At 51.8% G+C, this 15135-nt stretch overlaps 1 protein-coding gene across 1 annotated transcript in view; it reads right to left on the bottom strand.

Moving 5' to 3' along the window:
* SHISA6 (shisa family member 6) overlaps positions 1 to 8929 on the bottom strand; it is a 215597-nt gene extending 206668 nt beyond the window's left edge. The window contains exon 1 of the mRNA XM_065735121.1: positions 8253 to 8929. Coding sequence (XP_065591193.1) covers positions 8253 to 8929 — 677 coding nt within the window. The remainder of the gene's footprint in view (positions 1 to 8252) is intronic.
* Positions 8930 to 15135: the final 6206 nt, after the last annotated feature.

The raw sequence follows: 15135 nt of genomic DNA on the forward strand, positions 1-15135 counted from the left end.
ATATTCAAAACCCAGTGTGCCACCACTGCAGGCAGCCTGTGTGGCTCTGGAGTTGACTCCAGATTCCCAGAACTGCCTCCATTTTCAGCATTTCTGTGAAGATTGTGCAGACAAACCAAGCTCTCCCATAGCACACAGCCCCACGACACTGCAAAGAAATGGGCTCAAAGCACAGCAGAGGGAATTCCCAGGAATTGGAATAGGAAGCTGATCCTTCAGGACCCTGAAACGCTGATCTAATTGTGGTCTCTCAGCTTGAGACAGGGCTGGGACCACAGCACCAGCCCAGTGCCCTCTCCGTTATCCAAGAAAGCTCCTCTCAGATAAGCACATCCCTGCTATCCCTGGCTGCCTGGCAGCTTTCTGTAGGATATGTCTGTGGTAATGCAGGACTCCCATCATCGCCCTGGGGATGGCAAGAACCATACGGCCAAAGGGGAAGGACTGTTTTTAATGGAGTGTCTCCAGTCCCTGTATAACTCTCTCCTTTTGTGGTAGAGATAAGAAGGAAAAACAGAACAAAAAATCAACAGGTCCTAGGCAGACAGGGAGAAGTAGAAAGCTGAAACAGTGAGAGATGTGTATTTTAAGAAGTGAGTTTGCCACACACTGGCATTTGCCACTGCAATGAGCTCTGGCAGGCTCCAGATAGAGCTGGCAGATCCAAAAGACAAGATGTCAGACGGGGACAGAGAACACACAAATTCATTCCAGTAGTACCTTCTGAAAGTCCCTCCTCTTGGGGATCTGACTTCCTCATGTGTGGGATAAGGAGGGGGGTGTTAGAAAACAGAATGGCCTGATCCGAGTCCCTGTGAGTTTGGGGAAGAGCAGAAAAAGAATGACCAAATGGATCTGGCAGAGCACAATGAAAAGAGCAGCGTCTGGCTGAGCTAAAAGCCTGCTAAAAGCATAGCAGTGATGGAGCTTGTGGCACAACTCCAACCGACTTCAGCACGGCCAGAATTTCACTACAAGTCCTTTAAAAAAAAAAGAGTGAGGTTAAAGACTCCCCTATGCCCTCTTACTAACCAGAGAGAAAGGCAGTTCAGCTGTGAGAGGTGATTTATCCAGCAGTGAGCCAGCTCACACGAAGGGGCAGGAGAGCTCTGCTCTCAGCACCAGCAGCATGGGGCTGGATGTGATTCTCCCACAGCAGATGCTGCTCTGAAGGTGCAGGGGCTGGGCAGCAGCTAGGGATGCACGGCACCGAAAGAGTTCCTGCAGTGAGAAACGGAAATGTCTGCAACTTCAGAGCGGGGTTTCTGGGGAGGAACTCTGGAAATGGTCATTGCATTAACCCTAGGGACACATGGGGGTGCCTGAGTATGCACACGTGTGTGTGCATACGGGAATGGGTGAACACACACATGGAGTTGAAAAGGAAAAAGGACTAAGCACGAGGGCACCCTGCTAAGCGTGAAGCAATTGTGTTCCACACCCAGGAAATTTTCTTTCTTGAAAAATAAATGCTACAAGGAAAGGTCAGATGTCTTCCAAGAAAGAATTACCTACGAAGCTCCTGGAATTTAGCGCAGCTTTAAAAGCAGATTTCACTGAAAACTTAACTATACTGAGGGATCCTTACAAGAGACTACAGCAGGAGGCTGGAAGTGTTCCTGAACCATTTCTCCTAGGGAAGATAAATAAAGCAAGCACACAGGTGACATAACTATCTTACAGGTATGGATGTATGCACACAGAACACACATTTCAGCTGAAACAGAAGTGGTGCTATAGGAGTTATACCAAAACGAGAAAACAAGTTGCACTGTGAGTTAATTGCATTAAGGTGTGGAGAATCAACATCAGGAAAAGCAACCTGTTGTCTTTGGGACAGGTTCTTTACATCAAGGAAGGCAGAGGACAGTCTTCTTTTAGGAAGAAATGTTTTACTCAGAGGGTGCTGAGATGCTGGAACTGGTTGCCCAGAGAGGTTGTGGGTACCCCATCTCTGGAGGCATTCAAGGCCAGGTTGGATGGGCAGGATGGACTAGTGGGTGGCAACCCTGCTCATGGCAGGGGGTTGGAAATGGGTGATCTCTAAGGTCTCCTCCAAGCTAAGTCATTCTGATTCTATGTTTTCACGAAATGACAGCAGCACTTAGCCTGAACGTATTACTCAAGGAGTTTACATATCTAATACACACACTGATTAAGTCTCGAACTCTTGCTGTGACGTGGGAAAGGAATTTGCTAAAGTCGCTGAACAGTGGGAAACGTGAATGCCTTTGGAAAGCAGCACATTACATCCAAAGAGAAAGAGATTTTCATGTAAAGATCTCCTCCTTAAAAAGTAAAAGCTAAAGCTTCCCAGCTGATGCTTGCCAGCAGAGAGCTGTTACCCTGAGCAGAATCACAGCGTGGTTGGCTTGGAAGGGATCTTAAAGCCTTCCATTCCCCCTTGCCGTGGGCTGGCTGCCTCCCCACCAGCTCAGGTTGCCCAGTGCCCTGGCCACCTCCAGGGATAGGGCACCCAAAAAGGCACCAAGAGGACAGGACACCGGGGAAGGGGCTCAGCCGCGGGCAGGGAGCAGCAGCCCAGCGGAGCACCGCACCCAGGGCTCCGGCAGCGCTCCGGCTGCCACCTGCTGTACGCAGCAACCCAGGCAGCGAGCACGGGCACAGGGAACGGGCACGGGAGCAGGAGAGCACCGGAGTACGGGGAGGGCACCGACTGCTCCCCTGGCTGGGGAAAAGAGAAGGAATGAAGAAGAGCAGGTCCTTTAGAGCCATGGAAAGCTGCAGGGGTTGCCCTCAGAGCTTTCCAGCGGGCTGTGCACGGCTTTGCGCTTGTGTGCCGGTGTGCAAAGCCAGGGAGGGCACTTGGTGGAGATGCAGCACTTGGAAAAGCAGGAGTGCATGCAGAAGCAGCCTCATGCACTAAGTATCTTTTGCACCAAAGCCTGTGCTGCAGGTACAATTAAAGTGCTTTACACTAACCGATGCAAAATCTACTTTCTCCAAAGAGCCCTATTGTTGCGACAAAGGAGACTGGGCAAGGGCTAAACTACAACAAAATATTTGTTGTGAAAGAACTCAAGGCTTATCTGCCTGAGTAATGAGACATTTGAGACCTCTGCACAATGCAGCACGCACAGATCTAAGGAAACAGATTGCCCATGCGAGTAGGGGCAAAGGCAGGCATAAAAACACCATGATCTTGTTTTCCTGATAAGGTTCAGATCTTCTTATGTGAAACAGAAGTCTTAAAAGGCTTCTGATCTCCAAAGGCACAGAGATCAACTGGTAGTTAAGGATATGAGACGAAAAGAAAACAGAAGTTCAGAGCTGGGCTGGAATCCCTCGACACCTTTGTGATGGAGGGTTGCTAACAGAGCAAGTTAATTAGAAAGCAGAAAAATATCAAATGTGTGCAAGTGGAGACGCAGAAACGATTCGGCGGAGGGAGCGCAGCTCGTGTGAGCAGCCTCTTACTGGGAGAGGTTCAAAAGGAAAGGAGAAGATTGGGGAGCAGCCAGAGTCTGCACTGTTACCAAAGGCAGAGGTTGTACAAAACAGACTGAGCGGGAAGCACAGCAAAAACACCCGAAGAAACCACGTGTGAGCAGAGCTTCAGACTGAGCCCAGGACATGGAATTGAAGCAGATTTGGTGTATGCACATAAACACACACCCTGCTGTAGCTGGGCCAGCTGGGAGCGGGTGATTCATCACAGCAAAGCAGGACAGGGCTCAGGGCCGTGCTGGATGGGAGTCTGGAGCTGTGCTGGTGGGAAGCAGAAGAACCACTCATGGGCAAATGCTCTGAGGCAACACAACACTCAAAAGCCACCAGGGATAAATGACAGGAAGCAGGGCAGGGAGCAGCTGAAAGGCACGTGAGCGATGGGTGAATGAGATGGAGCGGAGTAAAAATAAACAGAGCGTAAAAACAAAACAGCGGGAAGAAAACAGTGTTGGAATCTGAGAAAGAAAACCTTCCGCACAAACCCTATTGCCAGGTGTGTGCTCACAGCACTCTTCCCACCCCAGAGAGTTTAAAAGTTGGATGGTTTGGGCCAAGCAATGCACAGCAGCAGAGAAAAGAGCTGAATGAGCGGGCTGTGAGCATGGTGCACAAAACCACACCAAGAGGAAGGTGGTGGGGACAAGCCCCACCTCAGTACAAAGGGCTGGAACCTGTCAGCCCCCCAGCAACCATGGGGTGCAGGAGCCATGCTGAGTGCATCCTGAAGGAAGGGAAAACCTCCAGTGCTTTAAGCCAGCATCGTGCAGAACAGTGCACGCGGCATCCCTGGGGCTCTGTTGAAATTCAGAGCTGCAGAGTGAGAATGGCAAGGAACGGATCAATTTCACTGGGGCTCTACTTGGGAAAAGGATGTTCATTTATAAAGGCAGTCCCTGTTGTTATTCACAGAGCAGAGGATGTGCGGGCAGGGACTGAAGAGATGAGGAGCACAAACACCATCCCTCTTCGCAGCACAAAGCCGCCCCGGGAGCAGGGCACCGCGAGGCGCTCCGCGCAGAAGGCACTGTGTCCCTTCTCCCTTCCAACAGCCAAAACATTCATCACACACGCCGTGCTTGGACAGAGCCTTTTAGCAGAGTACAGAGCTCATCTGCTGGGAAAAATCTCGGCGCTGCTTCTCACAGCTCGGTGAGAACAGCTGTGCTCCCACCGCTGCCCCGGGGCCGCCGCTGCCACCACCTCTCCCTGGCGATGAGCAAAGGCTCAGGCTGCCCATGCAGCGAGAGGCAGCGTTTCCAACCCAAGCTGCAAACTACACACAGCTTTCTAATTCGTGCATCCCTAACTGAGCAATGAGTGCAATGGCTCCCACTGCTGAGAGCTAAACAGGGGTCACAGAGCGATACTACGAGCAGTGAATTATTTATGGACTGTGGCATGGGGAAATTTAGGGTCGTGACCACCGGCAGAAAATACTCCGGGTCACCCCTCCTCGCTGCTGAGAAACATAACCAGCTTTGAAAACAAATAGCTGATACTCCTCCTTCGCTGCCAAAGATTCTCTAACTCCTTCTTGTGCTGAGAATAAAGCAAATACTCAGCTCACTTAAGAAACGCTTGAGCAAACTGATGAAAACAAACCATCCTCACAAAAGCAATCAGATGAAAGCACGGGCGAAACGCTGCTAGGTGTAACTCTCTGAAATCAGCCTGTCTCTACCTGGAGCCCAGCATGCACTGGTTCTGCCTGCACAACTCCAGACCAAGACCCAGACAAGAGGCAGTCACACATGACCAGGCTGTAAGATCTTCTAATCATTATAAAATCAGCTGGGTATAAAATATAACAAGTGCTTTTTGTTGAATATGAATATTTTAGCTCCTGTTTTTCAAAGCACTTTCACTTACTGCTCTTGTAAACGAACCCAAGCACCAGTTACTGGCACTGCTCAGCTCAGCATCACAGCAGTGCCTCTGCTTGAAAGGTGCGTGGTGGTGCTTGAAAACAAGCCCCAATTTTCAGCACTGAAATGCACATGCACAGTCGGCCTTTCATTTCACATGAGAGTGACAGCTCTCCCGTGAATTTATAAACCCTCCTTTCTATCAAAAGGCGGAAAATGAGCCCGCCCTCCATCAAAACGTTCCTTCTAACTGAGTTAATAAGGATTTTCTGTGCGAGCTGGATGAGAAGGCAGCAGAGAAACAGCATCTACACACAGCGCTGCTAACCAGCCATTTACAAGGAAACACAGTTTAAAGCAGGATCTTGCTCACACTGATGTGTAGGGAGATCACTCAGTGTTCCCTGGGCGCAGGATAGCACTCAGGATGGGTTGTTTCTAGGACAGCAATGTTTAAACTGGTGTTCTTTATCCAGAGGTTTTGGTGAGATGCACACGGAGATTTAGTACACGTGCCATTACTACAGTGCATTTTTCTGATGATGCACTTAACTCCAATTGACACAGCCTCAAACAGATATAAATATCTGACTACATTCTGCTCCCTCCCTGTTACTCAGCAGCCGTTCTCAGAGGCAAACAAAGACAAGCCACTCCACTCCACATATTTACATTCTGCTTAGAGCACAGATAGCACAATTCCTCAGACAGATGCAGATCCTGTCTGCCGGAGATGCACTTCACAATATTTAAACCATCGTGCAATGTTGATCAAGTTCAGGTAACAGAGCTCTGAAAGGTATAATCTTTTACCAGCTACCATATTATAGAAGTCAATCAATTCCTTAAAATGCACTGAAAGTCAAGCTTTCCAAGCACTCAATCTGCCATTCATACTTCTACACACAGGTGAATCACTTCACCAGAACTTATCTAAATAAAGAAAAGCAAGCATCAAAGAAATGAAAGCATCAGGAATAATTCAGACAAGTCTGGCAACACTGTCTCTGATTTCAAAGGGCGTAGGATCCGACCCTGTATCACTCTGGAGCTAGAGCAAAAGTAACACACAGACGTGCAAGTTAGCTTTCCAAATTCAGCTGCCTTGAAGCCAAACGAGCTGGGCATCTGAGGAACCAGCTCCTAGTGTGGGAAATATTAAAAAGAACCTGTTTTCTGACCAAGCTGCTCCCACGACTCTCTGCTGTACAGGCACACAAGTGACCTAAGAGATATTTACAATATTGCTAACAATGCAAAGTTATTTTCTTGCAGAGATGGGTTTTGCAGTGGAACGCTTGGGACAGACCCTCAGCAACTGCAAAGCAGCATTACTTTTTGGCCTCGTTGAAGAAATGGCAGTTGACACCAGCCAGCACTTCCATGCGTGTAGTCTTATACAGGGAGGAGCCTAAACAAAGCACATCTTCCCAAATAAATAAAAACTGCGTCATTCATCTCTTTTCCTGTGTACAAAGATAGAACTCTTCCCCTCAGACTCGGTCGGCCGTGTTTGAAGTTCAACCTCAAAAATGTTGTCCGGGGTTTTAGTGGTATTGATTAAAATTTTTTAATTAGAATAACTTCTGTGAAGTATCTGGAAGATGTAAGAGCTTCTCCCACTCATGTGCTCATAGCTCTTCTTAGACAGAAGCTCCTCACTAATTTATATGTTCAAACACGGGAACCTCCTGCATTCCCAGCACACAAGAAATACACATAATTTAAAGGGACTTTTTCACCAAATATAGAGAGTGTACGTGCATTTTTCCAATAGGAGGAGTACTATGGAAGCTTGAGCTTCTGCTTTTAAACAGGATTTCCTTCGACACATCAGAAGTGCTTTTTCTCATTAAAAACATTAGAACAGCAGTGTGTAAAACCACTGAGACAAGGATTTCAGACTGCTTCTTTAGCATCCAGCCAGAAAGGACTATGAGCATGAGCTATCTGGATTTAGATGGGAAAAGAGAGAAAGAAAAGGAAAGAAAAGGAAACCAACACCGCCTTCTTGAACACCCTCCGGAACTATAAGGCAAAGGCACCTGCCTGCAGGATCCACAGCGATTTCCTTCACACTTTCTGAACTTCTCCCTGCCTGCTCCAGAGAGTGTCCCAGGCCGAGTGGGACCCGGGTGTGGGGGTCCCGGCTGCCCCGCGGGGGACACGCGGTGCGCGGACACGGGGGGAGCAGCGCGGAGTCCCGGAGCTGTCCGGGCCCGAGGTGCTGAAATCCCGGCCTCACCTGCCCCGCTAAAGGGGGGCAGCGCAGGGGAAGGTGCTGTCCCGGGACGGGGGCACCGGGGTGAGGAGTACAAAGCGTGTGAGTGTTGTCCCTGGACAGACAGTGCAAAGGTGGGGAACCCTGGGATGGATGGTGGAACTTAAAATCTTTTGACGGGTGCTGCAAGAAAGGAATTCTTGGACGCACAGGTGAAAATTCTCGCATGAGTGGTTCAAAGGGGGGATAGCTCAAAGCAATGGAAGATCATTTGGACTCGTGGTGCAAAAGAGAAGCTCTTGGCCAGTGTAAAAAAGAAATGCCTGAAAGGGTGGTGCAAAGAGGAAACTCTCATCCGGGCACTGTAAAGCCTTGGACAGGGCAGCCCCCTTGGACAGGAGTGCAGTGGGGGAACTCCTGGACAAATGGTGCAAAAAGGGGAAAATCTGGGCAGCCAGCTCGAAGGGGAAATGCTTGGACAGGTGGTGCAAAGAGGAAACTCTTTGACGGGTTGTGTGAACAGGAAGCCCTTGGATGGCCGGTTGAAAGGAGGACTCCTGGGATGCATACCATCCCTGGGGATCCGCTGGGGGAACCTATGGACAGAAACGCAAAGGGAAAACTCTTGGGCAACCGAAGCAACGGGGGAACCTCAGACAATGGGGCTTCCCTAGACCGAAGGGGGAGGATCGCACCTGTGTATGTTCATCTCCCGCGGCGGGCGCCGCGCCTTGTCGTAGGCCACCTTAGCGAAGACACCGGCGATGAGCACAAAGGCGATGGCCCCGCACGAGATGTAGACGGTGGCGTTGGTGCTGTCCTTGTCCGGGTCGTACTTGTTGGCGTCCCCGTCGGCGCCGTTGCTGCCGTCGGCGGGCAGCGCACCGCTGGCGGTGGTGGGGTGGGCCCACTCGGGGCTCTTGTAGTTGCGGCACAGGCTCTGGTTGAGCTTCTCGGCGCGCTTGTTGCAGCAGAAGCGGTAGAAGCAGGTGCCGCAGCAGTAGCGGAAGCCCGTAAGGCTGTTGTTGCACTCGAACTCCTTGTCCCACTGCCCGCTCACGTCGTAGTACCCCCAGCACGTCTCGTGAGCCGGGGCCGAGCCCCCGCCGCCGCCCCCGCCTCCGGGGGCCGCCTTGCCACCCCCGGCGCCCTTCCCTCGCCCGGGCAGCGCCGTGGGGGCGGCCGCCCCCGGGCCCGCCAGCGTCTGGTTGAGGAGCTCCTTGCCCGGCTTGGGGGTCCGCCGCGGCGCCGCCGCCCCCTGGGTCCGGTTGCCCTTGGCGCGGGGGGGCCCGGCCGCCTGCGCGGCCGGCAGCAGGGCCAGGAGCTGCAGGGAGAGCAGGAGCAGCGGCAGCAGCAGGTGCCGCGGCCCCATAGCGGGGCGAGGCGGGGGCCGCGGGGCGGCCGGCGCGGGGTGGGGGGGGGCGGCGGGCGGAGGCGCGGAGCTCAGCGGCCGCGGTGCCGCCCCATGGGGCGCGGGTCCCGTGCCGCGGGGGATCCTCAGCGGCGGCCGCCCGGCGCCGGGCGCTTCATGCCGGCGAGCGGCGGAGCCCGGCGGAGCGCGGGTCGAGGCGGCGGAGTCCCGTGCCGACCGGCGCTGCTCCGGCGAGGGGCTGCGAGAGACGGGGAGAGGGTCAGAGCGCGCCGCGCCCCGGGGCACCCCGGCACGCCCCCGCCCGCCCCCCGCCCACGGCCTTACCATGCCGGAGCGGGACTGCAGCGCGGCCGCGGAGCGGGCGGGATGCCCGCGCTCCTGGCGGAGGCGGAGCGGCGCGGAGCCGGGCGCGGAGCAGGGGCGGGCACCGAGCAGAGCCGCGCCGCGCCGGGCGCTCCGGAAAGGCCCGCCCCTCCCGTCGCCGAGCCCGCTCCTTACATCACTCGGGGCCGGCGTCACCGCACGCGGGCCGCCGCTCCGCCGCCGGCTCGACCCGAGCCCTGCTCCCCCGGAGCCCACTCCGGGGCCGCCTCCACGTCCCGCCGGCCCGGCCGGCCCCGAAGGGCTGCGTGGGAAGGTGCCCGTAGGGCCCTATAGCGGAGCGTGGGGGGCGTGGCCCCCGCCGGTGTGTGCGGGATGTGGCGCGCGGGGTCACTGTCCCTATAGAGGTGTGCGAGGGTTTGGTTTCTGTAGGGGTGTGTGGTGCGGAATGATCCTTATGGGGGTGCGCCGGGGATGTGGTCGCATTGGGACAGCTTGCTGGGCAGACCCTATAGGGGTACAGAGGACAGCGGTGCCTGCAGGAGCACGTGGGAAGGGGGGTGTGGAAGCTGTGCAGTCGGTACAGCCTCTGTAAGTGTGTATGCACTGGACATGCAATTGTGTGTGAAGTTTCAGTCTCCGTAAGTGTGTGCAGGGAACGTCCCTGTGGATTTGGGGGGCTACGTAGACCTTGTAGGTGTATACTGGTTTGAAGGACCCTGTGGATGTATGCTTGTTATGTTCCCTGTCGTGGGGTGTATGGTCCCTATGGATGGTGTGAGCAGACCCTATAAATGCAGGCAGGTTTGGTGTGAGATTGTGCAGTCAAGTGTGAGATGCTAGAGTTGATGGAGCCCGGGTGTCCGAGCTGTGCAGCCAAGTAGCATTACTTCCATTACTTCCTCCAGAGGTTTCTGTCCCAGGACAGTGGTCCCAGTACATCACAGTGATGGGCAGGTGTCCAAACTCCTGGTGTTTCCCCCACGTCCCACTGCAAACCTTTATAAACATTTCCCAAAGATGTACAAGGCACTGCCAGCTGTAAGGACACACAGAGGACAGAGAGGAATACTGCGAGGAGCAGCATGCAGGCAGAGAAAACCACTGAAGTTAGTTCAAGTTCGGGACAGAGGAGACCAAGCACAGAAGTATATTTGAGTTTGGCTGTTGAAGAAATTCATCAAGAGGGAGAGAGAGATGATTTATTGTGGACGTACAGGAAGGTTTTGGAGGAGTGCTGCACCAGGCAGAGGAAATACTGCCTTTAGATGAAGTCCCAGGATGCCCAAAGTGAGCTGTGCCAGTAGAGATAATCTTGAAACCTGGAGCCAAAGTGGTAAGGCAGAAGCAATATCCAATTAAACGAGGGACTAGGCAGGGCCTCTAAGAAAACTTGGCTTATTAGTAATCCAAAAATAATATGGCTATGTTGCCAGTCACGAATCCAAATGGGAAGGCATACAGGTTAGAAATGTATGCAAGAGCAATTGATCAGATCCCACAGGAGATACATCTGGTAGTAACAAATCCTCATGCTTTGCTGGTGGCTCTAGGGGAGCAGCATAGGTGGTAAGCAGTACTAGCTGTAAAGGATGCTTTCTTCTGAGTTCCTCTGGATGTGGCAAGTCAGGCAGTGTTCACCTTTGGCTGGGAAAATACAGAGACAAATCGGAAGAAACCAATTAGCTCAGAAATTGGAGGTATGGAAGAAGAAGGCTTCACAGGGAGCCTCGATGTTACTGCAGTACGTGGATGTAATTCTCCTGGGTGTAGAAACTAAAGAAGAATGTGCACATGTGTTAGTTTGCTGAAAGAACAGGATCATGTGTATCAAAAAGGAAAGGCACAAGTGAATAAAGAAATGGTTATGCATCTAGGATTTGAGATTTCACAGGAACAACTTACTGTGTTATTAATACTTGTAGAGAGCAGTGAAGTCATCAGGCAGCCCCAGTTGTTGGTGCCACGTGGAGGAAGAGCAGGACATTCTTCCAACCACTGTGTCATATGCCTGAATGCTCTGTGCTGCTTTTAAGTAGAGATATACTGAACAAGTTACAAGGCTGTGGAGGCCCAGATCTTTAACAAGAAAGAATCATCTCTTTAATCTGAAATACCTGGAGAGGTAGAGAAGATGATAAAGCCATTGCTGTGTTCTCCAGAAACCCCAGGATGATCAAGGCAGGCTGAACCAGTAACTACTTCTGAAGCTCAACGCTAGGGTTGGATGGGCCCTGGACAGCCTGATTTGGTGGGTGGTAACCCTGCCCACAGCACTGAGCTGGAAACTCCATGATCTTTAAGGTCCTCTCCAACCTAAGCCATTCTATGGTTCTATGATAATGCCCCGTGGCTGTAGGCAAGCAGTTGGCAGGGACATGGAGAGGGGAAGGTGAAGCAGGGAGAGGGGGAGCAGAGCAGTGAGAGGGCATACCACCCCTAAATCTCCTCCCCTGGACCTCTCAACAGTGAATCATTGCCTGCAGAGGTTTGAGTGTCCACAGCTCACGGCTGGGCACACTTTGTGACACCATCCTGAGGTTGGCAAGGCAAACTTCAGCTCTGCCACCTACCTCTGCTCCAGTTCTGGGGATGACTGAGGAATCATAGAACGGCTTGGGTCAGAAGGGACCTCAAAGATCATCAGGCTCCCACCCTCCTGCCACCTCCTTCCTTCACTCTGCAGCAGCCCCAGGAGTGCAGGGGCATGTGTAGGTCTCACTGGTGAACTGACAGATGTCTGAGCTGGTTTAACACATCCACTCTCCTGAACTTTGCCTCCTGTGAGCCCAGCTCACCTCCCTCCCTCTGCGGATGATGCTCTCATTTTAGTTGACTCACAAAACCTTATCTGAAAGGCAGCAAAGCAGATTCCTTCCGCCTCATCCTCCACAGAAGCAGCAGAAGATTTGGCTCTTTACAAAAGTCAGAGGCCTTCCAGCTCTGCAGCACAGCCTCATCAAAATCACCATACTGGGGATCCAGAGCTCCTTGAAACTCTGTCCTCTGCCCCTGCTTTTCCAAGGGAGGTGCTTTGTGAGGTCAGGATGCTCAAATCTTCCCCACATCTGATGTCTTCCTGCACTCTTGGGCAGCAACCGAGGTCTGCACAGATGCATCACTCTAGGGAGGGGACTCACTGGTCCAGGGGAACCCAGCATCCTCACACTCTTGGACAAGGCGTCCTGCCTGAGGCACTCAGGAACCTGTTGAGATCTCTTCTTGAGACATAAACTCTATTGACACTCCTCTGTCCTTATGCCAAGTGTTACAGTGACATAGAAAATGCTGCAGAACAATATCCCCTGGAGAAGAGCACTGAGTGTTAAGTATTCTGCCTTACAGAATATTTAGGGTCAGAAACTTTTCCTTTTGGCATGCCTGGACATTGGCTGTGGTTTATACTCCACATGACAGTGAGGTACTGCTTAGACCATACTGGATGGAGGTAATGAGATATCCAGGTGACTCTCCCTCCTCCTGCTCCATTTATCCATGAGCATGCTAGCTAAAGAAGGACAAAGCTTCCACAGATCCCCTTTATAACCCCATTGCCTCACTCTTAGCCTGAATATAAGAGCTAAAGGTGAAGGAAGGAAGAAAGCAATATCTGATTTCTGGAACTTTTCTGGTCTCGCGGCTGCGTTGCTGCTGCAGAAACAAGGGACAGCGGCTGAGATGCTCTCAGCAGAGCAGGACTGCCTTCTCTCCTGGAAGTCACTGCGAGATCTCCAATGCTTTTATCTCACATCCCCATCCTCCCAGGTTGTTTTGATCAGCGTGCACGGTTCGGAGCTGTTGGCTTGTTTATCTGCTGTGCTGGGTGCTTTCATCTCCTGGAAATCCGGCGGCTTCTGGCAGCGAAGGGAAGTGCAGGTTCAGTGCCTTCTGTTAAATCGGACCCAGATCCGCTCACCTTTCGCCTCTTTTCCCTGCCACCACTTGTCGGACTCTGATGACTTTGTGAGGAGTTTGTAATGAGTCTGATGTGCTCAAAAGCTGGTTCTTCCCTGTCAGGGGATTAAATTGTGACCGTGAATCTTTATTAAAATGAGCTCGGCACTTTGAACCTAATTTTTCTTCTAAAATTAATGTAGCTACAAAAAGCTAGTAACAGGAGTTTGGGGGATTATTTCTATGAAGCTGTTTTTTTTTTTCCTTCTCAATATAGGCTTGCTTTGTGATTGTAGTGAGATAGGGAGTGGATCCCAGCTCTGTTTTAATTGGAGAGCTGCTTAGTTTCAGGTGCAGGACAGACAGTGAATGGAAACCAGTCAGGGAAAGGTGAGGGGAACAAAAGCAGAGGGCAGGGGTCTCACAGGCACAACATGGGCAGTGCCAGGGGGGATGCACTCCTTCTGCAGCAACCTGAGTCTGGGACAAACTCGCTCAGAAAAGGGGCAATCCATCAACCTGCAGTAGTTGTTCTATTCCCTGGAACCTGGGAGAAATCTGTGGTTTATATGATTTTCTGCAGTTTGAGGAATGTTGTCTGTCTTTACCCACGGGAACATCTTGCTTCTCTCTCCTTCTTGCCATCCATCCATCCATCCAACTGCTGTGGCTGTGAATGCTGCAGGCTGTGATGCCACACGCAGTGATGTCTATGTCTATCTACAGAGCATTTCCAGCACTCACATTGTGTTTTCTGTCTCGCTGAGGGGGGAGGGAGTAGTGACTGCCAGGGACATTGGCAGATGTGCACGCAGTTCTCCAGACCCTGTGCATCCCAACGTCCCAGTGCCAGAGCTTTGGCTCAGCAGTTCATCACTGCACTCACTTGGAATGTCCACATGGGCTGTCAGTAAACAGAATGCAGAGAAACCTCTCAGCAAATGATTGATTCATCATTAATCATCCAGGTTTGCTTACACGGAAAGATTCAGAAAGTGCTCTTATGGTTGCACCTCTGTAAACCCCAAGGTCCTGACGTGCACAGAAGTCAGCTGGGTGCCTTCCTGTGGAAGAAGCTCTGGCACAGAGCTGACCAACCAGACCCACTAGGTTGCTGCAGAAATGCTCTGTGGGCTGTATGGAACAGTGATAATGCCTGCACAGCTCCCTAAAACAAGGGCAGATTCCTCCTGTTTCTCCCAGCAGCTCCATCAGTGTCCAACAGATCAGACTGTCCCATTGGAGCTGGCAGCCCTCACAGTTGTTCTTCCACTCATGCTCACTGAACTTCATCACCAACCAGTCCCAGTTAGCAGAGAAGCAGATGGAAGGAACCAGGCTCAACACATGGCAGACCATGCACTGTCATTACCCAGCCGTGGGTCGAATGCAGATGTTAAGTCAAAATGGGAGTTATTAACACCAAAGTTGGTGACCCCAGGTCTCAGACAGCTTCCTCTCCTTGTTGTCGTCCTGGCTGTAGAAATCTGAAGGCTTTGTCTCCATACCTCACAGGATACTGAATGACACTGCAGGGTCAAAAGAGCCTCGAGGTGATGTGAAAAGGCATTTTTCTTTTCTCCAAGCATCATCTCCAAGGGTGGATCTTCATCTATGAGAGCATTATCTGGGTGTATTCATTTAATAGTAAAAACCAGGGGCTGAAGGTGCATTTGCAGGTGGGAGGATTGTCTGAGGATTGCTCTCAGACCTCATGTCCTCACAGACCAACCAGGGCTGTAGCAGTTCCTTGCCACCTATCCCACCTATCTCACCTATCTGGTCTCAGTTTTGCAGGAAGCCTTCAGCCCCATCCTTAAGTCTGGGAGCAACCCAGACAGACGCCTTGTGCTGGCAGCATCTCAGGAGAGCTGTGGGCAGAGTTCTCCCAGCTGCTTTTACATAAGAGAAGTCCATTATTTTGTTGTAATCCTGAAGGCTTTCCATTTCAAACATATTCAGCATGAGGTTCACAGAGAGGGTTTGGTCTG

Source organism: Cyrtonyx montezumae, unplaced genomic scaffold, assembly GCF_038088225.1.
Source record: "Cyrtonyx montezumae isolate F1298 unplaced genomic scaffold, pur_monq_1.0 scaffold_19, whole genome shotgun sequence".
In the NCBI taxonomy this organism is placed as follows: Eukaryota; Metazoa; Chordata; class Aves; order Galliformes; family Odontophoridae; genus Cyrtonyx; species Cyrtonyx montezumae.